The 14,993-nt window shown below is 53.9% G+C and overlaps 1 protein-coding gene across 5 annotated transcripts in view; it reads left to right on the forward strand.

Moving 5' to 3' along the window:
* PACSIN2 (protein kinase C and casein kinase substrate in neurons 2) overlaps positions 1-14,993 on the forward strand; it is a 145,290-nt gene that overhangs the window by 127,947 nt on the left and 2,350 nt on the right. For 4 of the 5 annotated variants that reach the window (XM_051962259.1, XM_051962261.1, XM_051962260.1 and 1 more), the window contains 8 exons: positions 1,342-1,498; positions 1,822-2,057; positions 2,534-2,689; positions 5,201-5,376; positions 8,166-8,286; positions 10,794-10,915; positions 12,844-12,966; positions 13,593-13,789. In XM_051962259.1, the coding sequence (XP_051818219.1) occupies positions 1,342-1,498; positions 1,822-2,057; positions 2,534-2,689; positions 5,201-5,376; positions 8,166-8,286; positions 10,794-10,915; positions 12,844-12,966; positions 13,593-13,789 (1,288 nt within the window). The remainder of the gene's footprint in view (positions 1-1,341; positions 1,499-1,821; positions 2,058-2,533; positions 2,690-5,200; positions 5,377-8,165; positions 8,287-10,793; positions 10,916-12,843; positions 12,967-13,592; positions 13,790-14,993) is intronic. The other variant, XM_051962263.1, reaches the window with a different exon arrangement.

Consider the following 14,993-nt stretch of genomic DNA (forward strand, 5'->3'; position numbering starts at 1 on the left):
CTCTCTCTCTCCTCCTGTCTAAATAATAAAATCAGACCTTACATTTACTCAGAACTTGAAGTTTTTAAAGTGCAAATATAAAAATACCCATTTTAAGGTATAACTTACCTCATAAGTACAAGGAGATGGGCTCTGAGAGGGCCAGGAGGCACCAGAGCTGACTGCTGGGATGGCAGACGCTGCACCTCCAGTTTTCCTGGATTTCATCGGCTTTGCCGAGATTTGTTGGGGTAATAATCAGGCCTGGAATAGCGTGTTGTTCTTGACTTTGAGGAGCTTTTAGCATTTAGAACTAGAAAGCCTTCTAGATCATCTGGTTCATTTTATAGATGAGGAAATTAAGGGGAAACAGTCTGCAGGAATTCGAATTTGGAGCTTCTGACTCCACATCCCTAGGGATCTGCCCGCTTTGTGCTTTGAGATCAGATGAGGAAGAGGGTCCTTCCCACTTGACGTCCGGAGCATGGCGATCGGCTCCACGTGACCCACCTTTGTGTAGCGATTTGGAGTTTTCCAAAATGACCACAAAGCCCCTTCTTGAGAAAGAGAACGTGATCTCACTTTCCTGGGGATGGTGAAAGTGCCATCTATACCTCCTGGAGGGGCTGGTGCCCTAAGCTGCCAGGCATTTTTGTGGTGAGGGAACTGGAAACTGAATGGAGAATGGCTGGAAAAAGTCGGGGTACGTGAATGGAAGGGGATGTTGTTGTCCTGTGAGAAATGATGAGCAGGCTGTTTCAGAGAGGCCTGGAGAGACTTATATGAACTGATACTGAGTGAAGGGAGCAGAACCGGGAGATCATTGCATGTGATAACAACAGGATTATACAGTGATCAATCCTGATGGACGTGGCTCTTTTCAACAGCGAGGCCAGTTCTAATGATCTTGTGATGGAGAGAACTGTGGGGAGCAAAACATAGTATTTTCACTTTTTTTGTTGTTGTTTGCTTATTTTTCTTATTTTTTCCCTTTTTGATCTGATTTTTCTTATTCAGTATGATAATTGTGGAAATATGCATAGAAGAACTGCACGTATTAATATAGGTTATAATACAGGTTAACTTGTATTGAATGGTTGTCTAGGGGACGGAGGTAGAGGGGAAGAAGGGAGAAAATTTTAGAACACGGGGTTTTTCAAGAGTGAATGTTGAAAACTATCTTTGGAAAAATAAAACAGAAACTGCCGGGTAGCTTGGCCCGCACAGCGGACTTCCCATCCCACTTGTGGTCATGGAAGAGGGGTGTCTTATAGCCTGTGCCCTGCAGTCTGTAGCTCTGCTCCTCTCCCCCCGCCCCCTCGTGACACTCCAGTGACGTATGAATCCTCCCTTGTTTTCTAGGTCGGAAACTACAAGCGAACAGTCAAGAGGATTGACGATGGCCACCGACTCTGCAATGACCTCATGAACTGTATCCACGAGCGGGCGCGCATCGAGAAGGCTTACGCACAGCAGCTCACCGAGTGGGCTAAGCGATGGAAGCAGCTTGTGGAAAAGGGTGAGCGTGGAACGGGGCGAGCGTGGAGGGGATTTATGTTCGGTTCCTTGGGCATCTCCAGTATCACCCCTTCATGACCCTTCTCCTCAAAACAACCTCGGCTTCATTTAAAATCCATCTTAACAAAATTAACATTTGAGAAGACGAAGCACAAATGGTCTTATGTCCTCACCTAGACTTCCAAAGTGGGGATTGAATATTCAGCAGTGTTAGGGATGGGGGCAGGGGGTAGATTTGTCATGAAATGGAAATGTGCACATCAGACGTTTGCAGCAGCCCCAGCCTGCCACCCAGTCCCAAATGTCCCCTTCTGTTCTATCTAGGTCCACAGTATGGGACCGTCGAAAAGGCCTGGAACGCTGTGATGTCGGAAGCGGAGAAGGTGAGCGAGCTGCATCTCGAAGTGAAGAGCTCCCTGATGAATGAGGATTTTGAGAAGATCAAGAATTGGCAGAAGGAGGCGTTTCATAAGCAGATGATGGGAGGATTCAAGGAGACCCGAGAGGCAGAGGATGGATTCAGGAAGGCCCAAAAGCCCTGGGCGAAGAAGCTCAAGGAGGTACCCGGCTAAGTGTTGCTCCGTCTTCCCCGCCGTGGGCTGATCTTCCTCTCTACTACACTCATTTATGTCCTGGGACAGCTCAGTTGCTGTGGAATAGGCCATGGGCCCCGGCTGCTAAAATGGCACCACTCATGCTGAGAGCTGGCCTGCCTTGTGTGCTTTCGGGCCTCTCTCCTCTCCAGGCTCCCTCATGGACTCCACTTTGCCCCCTTTGCCTCCTTTCTCCTTTGCATCCTTTGGGATGTCCGGCTGTCCAGTCTTTTCCTCTGGCTCCAGCCCTGGGTATCTTTCTCTCCCACTTCTTCCCTCACTCACATTTTCCTATAGAAAAAGGTCCTTTTGTTGGGGGGTCGCCACGTGCACAGTTGGCAGATTCTTGCTTTCTCCTGCAACAAAGCCATTTCTGGTCTTGGGTGGTCTCAGTGAGCACTCCTAAGGCCTAGAAATATAATCCTGAGAAACGTTTCTTCCAGGTAGAGGCGTCCAAGAAAGCATACCACGCCGCCTGTAAGGAGGAGAAGCTGGCCATGTCCCGGGAGAACAACAGCAAAGCGGATCCTGCCCTCAACCCAGAGCAGCTCAAGAAACTCCAGGACAAAGTAGAGAAGTGCAAGCAAGACGTGCTGAAGGTACGGTCCCCTGTGCCTCGTGTGGCCCCTCGGGCAGCAGGATCTCTTAAGGTGCTTAGTGTTTGCTTGGCTCTTGTCAGCCCCTGCGCCATCTCCCAGATGAAGACCCAAAAAGCCATGAACGTGTCCTCCAGCACCTCCCCTTCTCAGCATCCTTTCCTTCTGTGCGTCTTCTAAGTGTTTCAGGAGCGCGCGCACACACACACACACACACACACACACACACACAATCGGCCAGCATTCACAAACTCTTTCTTTGTGACCACTTCTCTTGTTGGGTACTGGGGGATGGAAAGACAAAGGTGAGCCAGTAACTGCCCCCAAGGAGCTTCCATTCTGTCAGGGAACACAACACGGGAAATAATTACACCTGTGCAAAGTTGGTTCCGAGCAGCTGAAGATGGATCAGGGAAGGGGTGCCCTTTGTCTTTCCCCTGGGGCTCCCTTGTCTAAAGTCTGCTCTCCATCTTTTTTTTTAAGCTTCCACCCCCACACCCTGCCTTATCTCACCCCATTTCCTCTAAGATGTCTTTGCAAAGGAGAAAAAGGGCAAGGGGAGCATCTGGCACTGAGGGGAACGCATGCGTGGACACATGCGTTCGATTCCTTGGGCATGAAAGGGAAAAGGGAGAAGGGGAAGTCAAGGGAGGTAAGGTTAAGGGAGAAATTGATCACAGAGACGGGAGGGATAGATGCTTAATAGAGATTAGCAGTTCAGACTAGAAAGAGGTGATGGATGGGAGAAGGGAGGAGAGACACGTGGTGCGGTAGTTTTGTGAATGGTGTTTAGGGTTTTCCTCCATTATGCTGAAAACCGACCCTCAGTGGCCTCACGTGTCTGCCTCCTTGAGCTCCGACTTGCAGGGGCACTTGACTAATCCTGCTCTTTTCCTTGCTTCGATGCTGTTTCCGCTTCCTTATTCAGCGCGGCCCATGAGGTGAGGGCCCAGATCGGCCCTGCATCCTCCTCCACAAGAGTTAAGAGCAGAGTTGCCCTTGGCTGCCAACTGTCTCGCTGTCGGGGCACCGTGGGCTCAGAAATCAAGAATTCAAAGAGTTGGAGGAAACTGAGACCAGGGAGGGGAAGCCCCGTGGCTGAGGCCCTGCATGTGCCGCCTGAGACAGCCTCCAGTCTCCCCTGGTGACACAGAATAGGACACAGTGGTCGCCCGTGGTGGCATCTGCCCATCACTCGGAGCCAGCAGGTTGTGTAAATAAGCCAGGGGTGGGGGCCATCATCTCTGCCGCAGATAGAGCACCAGCCCTGGGGTCCAGGAGACCTGGGGCTATTGGGGCTCCTGGTGTGATCCTGGCCGCGTTATTTCACCTCGTGTCCTCTTGGGAAAACTGCCAGGAAGCAGAAGGCCCCGAAGGCAGGGGCTGGCCTGGCCTGGCTCCTGGCACTCCACAGTGTTTAATCAGGACTTCCAGAGTTGAAGGATCGTGGGATGCCCTTTATTTTATTTATATTTGTATTTATTTTATTGAAGAAGGGAGATCTCCCTTTTTGGGCACCAGAAAGCTGGGGGCCACAGCAGGACGCAGTTTCTGAGGAGGGGGAGCTGGTCCGATGTGGCCAAAGGGAGGACAGATGAGAGGGAGAGACTGAGGCAGACAGCGCCCCCGGAGGCGACTGCAGTCTCCAGGGATGGGGGGAGGAGGGCCACCCAGCCTGGGCCAGGGTCCAGGAGAGAAGGAGCTGTGCTGGAGTTCCGAGAAGGGGTCAGAAGGCCTAAAATGCTACAAGAGAAGTCAGAACAGAGGGGGAGCTCAAGAGAATAAACTCTGCAGCCGCAAAGATGGGAAGAGGAGGGCAGAGAGGAGGCGGGCACACATTCCCAAGTGATACACAGGGGGTAGTCAGAAGGCCCAGAGCTGACCAGGCACCTCTCCTCCTCCTCACAGGCTGGGGCTCCCTGTTGCCTCCAGACTCGAACATACAACCCTCTGGCCTTTAAAGCCTTCCAGAGCTGCCGCCCTCTTTTCCCAACCTATGATCTGCTCATCCACTCTTTTGAGTCGAGCTGGTGCTGTAGGCATTCTTCACACCTCGGTCTCCCCTCTGGGCCCTTGCCCAGGCTGTGCCCTCTCTCCTCCTCCTCTGCCTCTCAGTAGCCCTCGTGGCCTTCAAAACTCTCCTCATCTTCTTCTGCTCCAAGCTTTTTGTGACTCCCCCTCTCTAAAGTAGCCTCACTCTCCTTCCACCCCCCAAAAACCCAACCAGCTCCATTGTGGTTATTTTGTACAGACACACAAACACACACTTCTATCTGTCTGTCACTGTTATTTCCCTATCTGATGGTAAACTTTTCCATTTTTTGTGTTTGTCATCCTGTTGGCTGGCAGCACACAGAGTGGGGGCAGCGAGCAGCCGCAGGCTCCCCCCACTTTTCTCTCTCACATTGAAACGGTGACCCCGAACCTTCTGGGGCCACGCTTAGGGGCACGCCAGGAGGCCGCCGGGAGAGCGGTGAGCGCTCCCTCACGTTGTGAACGGGGTCTTTTTTCTAGACCAAGGAGAAATATGAGAAATCCCTGAAGGAGCTGGACCAAGGGACCCCCCAGTACATGGAGAACATGGAGCAAGTGTTTGAACAGTGCCAGCAGTTTGAGGAAAAACGCCTGCGTTTCTTCCGGGAGGTGTTGCTGGAGGTTCAGAAGCATCTCGACCTGTCTAACATTCCCAGGTAATGGGGGGAGGCCCAGAGCCTTCACTGGCCAAGGTCGCTAACGTGAGATTTACCCTGTTGTGACTGCACATAGAATAACTCTGCGTGTATAATCAGCAAGCACTTATTAAGCTCCCACTGTGTGCCGGACTCTATGCTAAGCACCAGGGCTATAAAGAAAGGCAGAAACTGTTGTTCCTGCCCTCAAGCAGCTCTCTAAGGGGGACCCGCTCATAGGATACCATCAAGTTCATGTTCTGGGCTCACACATGTCTGCACATGAACCTTAGAAAACCAGGCATTCTGATAAACCAATCATGGGGTATGGATGAGAGGCAACGAGCTAAGGAGGAAACGGGGTGTGTGGGAGCATAGATCGGAGCCCCCAGTCAGCCGGGGGAACCATGCTCTGCCCTGTGGGGGGGACTTCGCACTGAGCATGTGCCCGGTGGGGAAGGGCTGTCAAAGCAGCTGCTAGGGGAGGACATGGACCGTAGCTGGGGCCAGGGCTGGAGGCAGGAACTGCAGGAGCTGCATGTCAGGGAAGCCTACAGACAGCGTCCCTGACAGCCAGTGCTGCCTGAAGACGGAACGGGCTGTCCCAAGGAGGGGCTGTGGCCTCGGCTGTGACCACTGGTCTGGATGTTCTCGGAGCCAAGCAGGTGCCCCAAAATGCTGGGTTTGAATCACGCTTCTACCCTTCTGGGACCCTGGCGAGTAATTCCAGATGCTTCTTTAAATAGAGGGCAGCAGACTCCCCTATGAAAACCCCTTGGGGGCTCCTAGCTCTGAGACTGTGCTCTGGGCCTTTCCTAGCTCCAACAGTTCTCCAGTCCCTGCCCACTGAAGCATCCCATGAGTCCAGATCCCCACCCCTCTCTCTCCCCAGGCCTTTCTCTTTCTCTTTGGCTTCTTCCATCCACAAGAGGCAGCTGCCAGGGAAGCGCTCATCGGACAGGACAGGCGCCCTCTGGACTTTGACCCCCACTTTCTCTCAGGTTTCTCCTCTCTCCCAGTCAGCAGCTTAGTGACCATCATGGAATCCTTCTGCTAACTCACAGAAAGCCCAGTGGGCTGACTGAGGTCATGAAGGACGCCAGGAACAGAGAGAGCATGCAGATAAATTGTGGGTGCGCCAGCCTCAGCCAGGGCCCCCCACTTTCTGCGGGACGCCTTTCCTCCTCTGCCTGAATTCTAGCATCTCCTCTCTGTGATCTCGCTTCAGTTTATCCTGCTTGTACTTTCCACAGAAAGTACATACGTAGGGGCCGGCATGCTGTCTCCCCCATTAGATCTTTTCATCTTTAGATCCTTAAGGGCTCCTTGCCTTTCCTGGTGTCCCAGTGCTTGGCACGGTACCTGGCACACAGTAGGTGCTTAATAAGTGCTTGCTGCCTTGACATGTGTGTGGTGGCCATCATGTTGTCTCCCCCATTAAAACGGGAGCTCTCTGAGGACAGGCACTTTTGCCTATTTTGTCTCCTTTAGCGCTTAGAACAGGGTCAGGCACACAGTAGGAGGCTCTTAACGAATTTGAGTGGAGTAATTGTAGCCATGAAAACATTAAAGCAGCAGCCCCGGGGTATCGGGCTTGGAGGCTGAGGCAAAGGAAAGCGTGACTTCTCCCAGGAGCCTGCTCACTGCCCAGATGGTGGGGGAGGAGATGCAGCTTGGGCAGGCAGTGCCAGGCTCCGTGGCCCCTGGTGGTGGGAGGTACAAGAGAGACACCTTCTCTGCCGGGGCCCAGCTCTGTCCTCTCTGAACAGGATTCTCTTGGGGAGCAGTCCCCAGGGCCCGGGTCTGTAGGCGCCGGGTGCAGCAGAGTTAGCAGGTCATGCGGCGTCCCCTGAGGAGGGCTTCTTCGGGGGCTGCTGTGTGCTTTCTGTCCCTCAGGGCTCTGTTCCCAGTCAGGTTCTCTCTAAGGCCTTCCCGAGCCTTCCGCCCCATTTGGGGTGATAGAGCCATATGACTGGAGAGCTCCCTGGTGCTGACTGACATCACTCCTCTGGGACCGTTTCTTTTTTTTTTTTTTTTTTAATTTAACTTTTTTTTTTCAATAATAGTTTTTTTATTTTCAAAATATATGCAGAGATAGTTCTCAATATTCATCCTTGCAAAACATTGTGTTCCAAATTTTCCCTCCCATCTCCCCACCCCCTCCCCTAGATGGCAAGTAATCCAATATAAACACATATAATTCTTCTATGCGTATTTATACGGTTATTTTGCTGCACAAGAAAATCAGATCAGAAGGGAAAAAATGAGAAAGAAAAGAAAATGCAAGCAAACAGCAACAAAAAGAGTGAAATGCTATGTTGTGGTCCATAGTTTCCACAGATCTCTCTCCGGGTGCATTTGGCTCTCGATCTTTGTATGATCTTGTTGCCGTTCTCTTCATTTCACTCGGCATCAGTCCATATAAGTCTCTCCAGGCCTCTTTGAAGTCATCCTGCTGCTCATTTCTTAGAGAACATTCATATTCCATAAATATTCAGCCATTCCCAAACTCATGGGCATCCCCTCAGTTTTCAATTCCTTGCTGGGCCTGTTTCTTCATCTGTAAAATGGGCTTTTTACTCTGCTACCTCTTGCATAGGGTCTTGGAAAGAAGCCCCTCTGCTCCCTTCTGTCCAGCTAGATAGGCCGTGGGCACCGGGCCCAGCACAAATGTGTCTGCTGGGGCCTATGGGGCCGTGCTGCCAGGGACTGACTTTAAAGGGCCCCACGGCGGCCACAGCCCTGGAGAGGGGCCCTTGTGCCATTTGGGTCCAGGAGTGACAGTTGTGCCTGTTCTCTCCCTGGCCCAGCTACAAGAGCATCTACAGAGAGCTGGAGCAGAGCATCCAAGCGGCGGACGCGGTGGAGGACCTGCGGTGGTTCCGCGCCAACCACGGCCCCGGGATGTCCATGAACTGGCCGCAGTTTGAGGTAGGCGGCGGGCCCTCGGGGTCTTGTCTTTCATCCTTGTTCTGGGGTTTTAGGAAGGGGTGGCGAAAGTTGAGCCATTACCCAGAATTCCTCAGCTACCAGTGAGATCATCACTCTCAGTATGAAGCCCGGGAGTGTTGTCTTTGGCAGATTGGTTGTTTTTGTTTCGAGAATAACTGCCCTTTGGGGAGGTGTCCTAATTAACCCCGAGACTTTGGAGCCCCCAAAGCAGGCTGGGCCAGAGTCAACCAGAGTGGGCCGTCTCCTGCCTGCTGCTGAGGGGACGTACGGAGCGTTCATAGATGGACCCGCTCTCTCTGCAGCAGAGATTCCTCCTCCTCCCCACCTGCTGCATCTCCACGCTGCTCCAGGGCAACGGGTGGGGGAAACCATCGGCCTCCCCGGTTACTCGGGGTACACTGCTTGTGGGAGGCCGCTGGATTCTCCTGAGAGCACCAGCCATTAGCTAGTGTCACCGGGCGTCTCGGGGAGGTGGGCTGGTGTAGGAGACAGGCCCGAAGGACCCCACCTGAGGGAGGGAGGGGAAGAGAGGGGGCCATGCTCTTGTGCTGTATTTTGAGCCTGTGTCCCCTTTTCTAATGAAGTGACCTTGCTTTTTATGCTTTCCAACCATAAGGACGAAGTAAGTTATACTTTGATGTTACTGTTGTGTTCATCCCATACCTTGTGTGAGCAGCAGCAGCAGCGCCCCATCGTTCACCAAATCCCAGCATGCAGTTTGGTTCTACTCTGCCTCTCTGAGGCAGATATCTCTGAGCAAATAGACTCCCGCCAGGGGGAACTGAAAGAAAAATGGAGGCTGGGGGGGAGGAGAGTACAATTTGTGCAAAACACCTAAAGTTGTAGTTGCTGCCTTCCTCTCCCCTGCCTGGCTTTCTACGGCCCCTCTGCACACTTGGGCGCACGCGCACACACACAGGCACACACACAGAGCCTGGTTTCTAGTGTAGTGAGAAGTAAACTGAGGCACAAAGGCACAAGCCTGTCAGAGCCCAGCTTTGTAAACTGCCCTACCTGGAACCAGCCCTTCCCTCCTCGCTGAACTGCTCACTTCCTGTCCTCCTGGTTGGCACCTTGAGGTTGCCCTCCATCACGCCAGTTTTCTGACAGGCCCACGTCTCACTTTAAATACCGTCCCTGCCCTGAGGCAAAGTTGAGACCAAGGTCTGGGAGAGTTGGGTCCAGCACTCCTGGGCAGCCTCCCAAGCCCAGCCCCCGTCCCCGCCTTCAGCCTGCAGGGACCTGACCAGCCAAGGGGCTGAGATCAGACTTCTGAAACACCTTTCAGTCGGGGGCCCCAGGACCTCTCCCCCAAATAGTGTTTCTAAGGAACAGGAGAAAATGCTGAATTGCAGGGAGAGAAGAGCAGACATGTCTCTTTTCCCCCATCAATGTTCGTGCATGTCTGTTAATGAGAGATTGAGTCCTTGCGGAAGAATCCCCACTGAGGTTGCTCCATCTCCCTCTTAGTGATGCCACTGGGGGAATCGGGGCATGGGATTGGTCACTTAGAAGGTCCCCTGGCACGTGGTGTGTATCCATCTGCATGGAAGCTTCCTCAGGGTGGGGACCATAGACTTGCCCGGCATGCCTGGCTCCTGCCAAGGGACCTGGCACACAGTAGGTGCTTTGTGAAGGCTTGATTGCAGGATTGGCTGGGCTGGGCTGGGCTTGTGAACGGTATGGTCACTGCCCAAGTCTGTCAGCTCAGCTTTGGGTGCCCATCTCAGGGAGTCCCCTGGACGTTCCTGGCAGCCCTTTGGCTGGCAGCGTCTTGCTCCTGGCATTTAGACTGAGGCTTCCATCTGCTTAAAGAGGACAAGCAGGGAACATTCCCTCCCTCTTTTAGGGGCTCCTCCTGCCAGCAGCTACAAGCTTTGTATGCCTGGGGGCCTCGGGAAAAAGTGGGCAGGTGTCTTCTCATCCCGGTAGAAACCGCCCCGCAGGGCTGGGGGTCAGTGAGCCTGCATGGAGGCACTGACCACGGGGAACATGGGACTTGGAGGTGCCGAGGAGGGCTGGCCGCCTCACTGCCTCATAAGTAGTTCCCGATGGTAGCACCCAAGGCCGAAGGGTTGGAGGGAGAGGGCGGTCATTCTCCGGGAACCTCCCCCGCAGGGGCCCCTGAGTCCTGTGGGGTTGCGTATCCCAGGCGGGCCCTGCCTTTCTGCCCGGGAGGCCGGTCTGCGGAGCGGGTGCCCTCTGCGCTGCCGGCTCCCAGGCACACTGGCCACCAGTCAGACTTGTGTGTAAGAGGGACGTCAGAGGCGCCCAGGGCACGTGCACGCTGCTGCCCCCAGAGTCGGGAACCCCGTTCTCCTCCTCTGTGGAGTGGGCGCTGCTTGTCTGGCCTGGCCATCCTGGCGGGGCTGGGGGGCAGGGTGCTCTTGCTAAGCCCTGAAGTGACCACTCTCCGTGGCGAGGAGGGCAGGCAGCGGGGCAGACGGCCAGGTCTCTTGTTCCTGAAGGCTTCTCCTTCCCCCCAGGAATGGTCTGCGGATCTGAACCGAACGCTGAGTAGGCGAGAAAAGAAGAAGGCCTCAGATGGCGTGACCCTGACGGGCATTAACCAGACAGGCGACCAGGCCCTGTCCAACAAGCACAGCAGGTGAGGGCGGGGGGCTCCGGACAGGAGGCGAGCGGGACAGCTTAGTGCCTCTCCTCCCTTCCTTGACCCTCCACAGAGCCTGTGCTCTTTGGGCATCCTTCTCGGGGACCTCTGGGATGCTGAAAATATGCCAGGACCCTTTGGGGCTCCAGATCTGTCACCAAGAAGCCAATACTGAATAGATTTTTGCAGTGAGCCCGCTGCCCCATCACCCGTGGGAAGGGGTCAGGGTGGGGGATTTATGGCATCAAATAGCAGTAAGTGATGCAGGACGGGGCAGGGCCCCTGCTTCCTTTAGGCTGTTCTGGGGCCTTCATGACCCCGGATAATGATGGGATTTTTTTGGTAGTTTCACTAGCTTCCCCATTGCTACCTCTGAGCATTTGTCAGTGACTTGGCGGGGCTCCGAAGCCGGCCTTGCCTAGTGTCCATCCTCGAGCCTTCCTCTTGTCCAGAGCTACCTAAGTATGGGGGGCTGACTGCCCCAAACTATGAGGCATCATGAGGTGCATGCAGCCTCTGAAGGTCACCCTTCTCGTTGGGCCATTGGGGGCCTATCTTCCCCCCACTCTTGGCCTTTTGGCCCTCGGGAAGATCCTGGAATGATTCCCCTGGAGGGCCGAGAAGTTCCTGCTGTCAGGCGGCACCTCAGGGCTGCCAGTCGCTGTTAGCTTCCCGTGCCCGCTGTGGACAAAGTCCACTTCTGTACTTCCCAGTTCATATTAGGTACAAAGCACTAGAGATGTAAGGATGAGAAAAATGGGTCTTTCTGTCCTTGGGGGGTTCCCAGTGTAACCGGATAGGAAAGACTGCTGGAAAAGGCAGCACCGAGGGCAGGGCCTCCCCTGGCAGCATCTCCAGGGTGGCAGCGTTGGATGGGGCGAGCATCATTCCCGTAGACAAGAGGGGCTGCGGTGTTGGAGCTCAGGAGCTCTCCCAAGATATCAGGCTCCAGTCAACTCCTGGGCTCCAAGAGGCTTCTGGTGATGGTCGCCACCGGCCGGGCAGCACCATGTGCAGGAACGAGGCCTTCGGGCACTGGAGCCATGCCTCAGGCACTTAGTGACCGGGGAAGTCCCCGAGTGCCCTCTGCGTTTCAGTTTCTTCAGCTATAAAAGGGGCATAAACCCTCCGTCCCTTGCCTCACAAAGTGCTTGTGAGGTTCTACGGAGCTCGCAGCCATGAGGTGGTAATTCCAAGGCCGGCCGGGACTCGGCTCTCCCTGCTCCCCCCATCCCTGAGCCATTGACCGAAGGCCTTCTGACCAGGCCTCCAGGGGATGGGGGCCTGCTTTCCCCAGATCTCTTCCTGGCATGTGTGATTGCAAACCTGGGCTGGGTTTGTATGTCTCAGAGGGAGGGCCGCCCCGTGCCCCGGACATCGAGGAGAGCACGAAGGCAACGTGGGAAGGGCTGGGCATTGGCTTGTGGAAGTTTGAGAGGAGCTGCTTCTGCTGGGCTCCTCCAGACAGACTGGGGACTGGAGAGTCTGAATAGTCGCCTCCAAGGGGAGCGGGCTTCCAACAAAGGGCCAGAGAAGGCCTTCCTGCTGAGGCACAGCCGTCCCTCGGAGGGAGATCCTGCCCGCCCGCCTGTGACCTCTGGCTAGCCAAAGGTCCTCCCCACTCAGATGCCCCCGGGATCCCCGGCTGGGAGAGTCACTGGAGGAAGGCGGCCTTCATAACATCCGCAGCCGGAGCGCAAGAGAGCACGGCCCAGTGTCCTCCTCCTGTTCCCTAGTACATCCCCAGCCTCTCGGATTGGAGAATTGGCGGCCCCAGCTTTTGCTCTGCCCATCCTGGGGGCCGCCTCGGGGCCCGGCTGGCCGCGGGCCCCCCTCCTCTTCCACAGAGCCTGGCTCGGGGACATCTGCGTGCATTGCCTCCCAATGAGACGGAGTCACTTTGCTGCTTTTTTTTTCCCAAATAGTAACCTTAGTGTCCAGAGTGACACAATACAGTCAGTGCAGTCCCAGTCAAGTTACAACCCCTTTGAGGATGAAGACGACACAGAAAGTACTGTCAGTGAGAAGGAGGACGTTAAGCGGAAAAAGTTGGTGAAAGAGTTTGCCGTTCTGTCTTCCTCTTCCTCCTCCTCCTCCTCGCTCTCCTGCTCTCTCCACTCAGGGCTTCCAGGGCGGGGGGCTTTGCGGCACTCCACTGCATGCAGGCCCTGAACCTCAGGCCCCCTCGCACACCTAACACGTCTCTTTCTCTTTGTCCTCGATGGCCCCGGGCTCCCCCGGCCGCCCCGGTGACGGCAGCGCTAACCCTGTCACGGGTCCCTTCGTCCTTGTCCTCCTCTTAACCGTGGTTTGCGCACTAGGCCCGCCTCCATGCCCAGAGAGGACGACCACTCTGCTGGGCAGGGTCTGCCGGAGCTTGGCTTTCCCAGCGGGCTCTGCCGAGACAGGGGCCCGAAGGCGCTCCCGAGCCCTCGAGCTCTCCCTGGCATATTTTCTTGGCGCTGACTGTGAATGTGGCTTGGATGTCTGGCGTCTCTGCTTCCTGTCTCCCTTCCCTCCAGGCTACGCCAGGGCCATGGAGGGCATGGTCCCCGCCCCAGGCTTTGGGTCTGCCCGGTAGTGGGCGGGGGGGGCGCCCGTCATCACTGTGGTTCTGCTTGCCCCAGGTCCGGCGGCCCTTGAATGAGAAGTCGTATCGTACGTTTCTTTTCAGCGTCAGCAGCTACGAGAAAACTCAGAGTTACCCAGCCGAGTGGTCCGACGAGGAGGCCAATAATCCCTTCTCCTCCACCGATGCGAACGGGGACTCCAACCCCTTTGATGAAGACGCCAGCTCTGCAACCGAGGTGCGGGTGCGAGCCCTCTACGACTACGAAGGCCAGGAACACGATGAGCTCAGTTTTAAGGCCGGTAGGTTGACTTCCATCTCCTTGGCCAAGGGCCTGTGGCGTGATTGGGCAGAGCCGAGGCTTATAGATTTTACTGCTGATTTATTGCCATTTGGGAAAATTATTTTCCCCCACACTGGGATCTTCTGGCCGTCTCTTTCTTCTAGATTTGTATTATTGCTTTTTATATATACCAGATAGCAGATTGTATCAGCCATTTGATACAAAGTTGTGGGGTGTTTTTTGTTTTTGTTTTTTGTTTCTTGACAATTTGGGGTTAAATGACTTGCCCAGGGTCTCATGGCTAGAAGTGTTAAGTGTCTGAGACCAGATGTGAACTCTTGTTTCCTGCTAAATCCAAGTCAGTGTTCTATCCACTGTGCCATCTCTCTGCCCTTTTTTTTTTTTTTTAAACAGTTTTTTCTGCATCTGGTGGCTCAGTGGTTACAGGGCTGAGCCTCCCCGCAGGAAAACACCTGAATTCAAGTCCAGCCTTAAACCTTGAGCTGGGCGATCTTAGCAAATTATTTAACCTGCATTCGCGTCATTTTCTTTAAAAACAGGGCTAATAACGTCAACTTCCCCCCTCCCCTCCATGAGATAATAAAGTAGGAGTCCCAATGCCCTCCTCGCTGTCCCGGAGGCCTGCTTCTGTCGCCTGTCCAGTGCATTTTGGGCACTCACTTCCCAGATCTCTTTCTCTGCCTTGTTTCTTTTTTTTTTTTTCTTTTTTTTTTTAAAAATTTTTATTTAATGATTACTTTATATTGACAACATTATCCCTTGCACTCGTTTCTTTTCCGATTTTTTTTCCCCTCCCTCCCTCCACCCCCTCCCCTAGATGGCAAGCAGTCCTTTATATGTTGGATATGTTACAGTATATCCTAGATACAATATATGTTTGCAGAACCGAACAGTTTTCTTGTTGCACAGGGAGAATTGAATTCAGAAGGTATAAATAACCCAGGAAGAAAAACAAAAATGCGGATAGTTCACATTCATTTCCCAGTGTTCTTTCTTTGGGTGTAGCTGCTTCTGTCCATCATTTATCAATTGAAACTCAGGTCTCTTTGTCAAAGAAATCCACTTCCATCAAAGTATGTCCTCATACAATATCGTTGTCGAAGTGTATAATGATCTCCTGGTTCTGCTCATTTCACTTAGCATCAGTTCATGTCAGTCTCGCCAGTCCTCTCTGTATTCATCCTGCTGGTCATTTCTTACAG

Source organism: Antechinus flavipes, chromosome 5 (genome assembly GCF_016432865.1).
Source record: "Antechinus flavipes isolate AdamAnt ecotype Samford, QLD, Australia chromosome 5, AdamAnt_v2, whole genome shotgun sequence".
NCBI classification, from domain to species: Eukaryota; Metazoa; Chordata; class Mammalia; order Dasyuromorphia; family Dasyuridae; genus Antechinus; species Antechinus flavipes.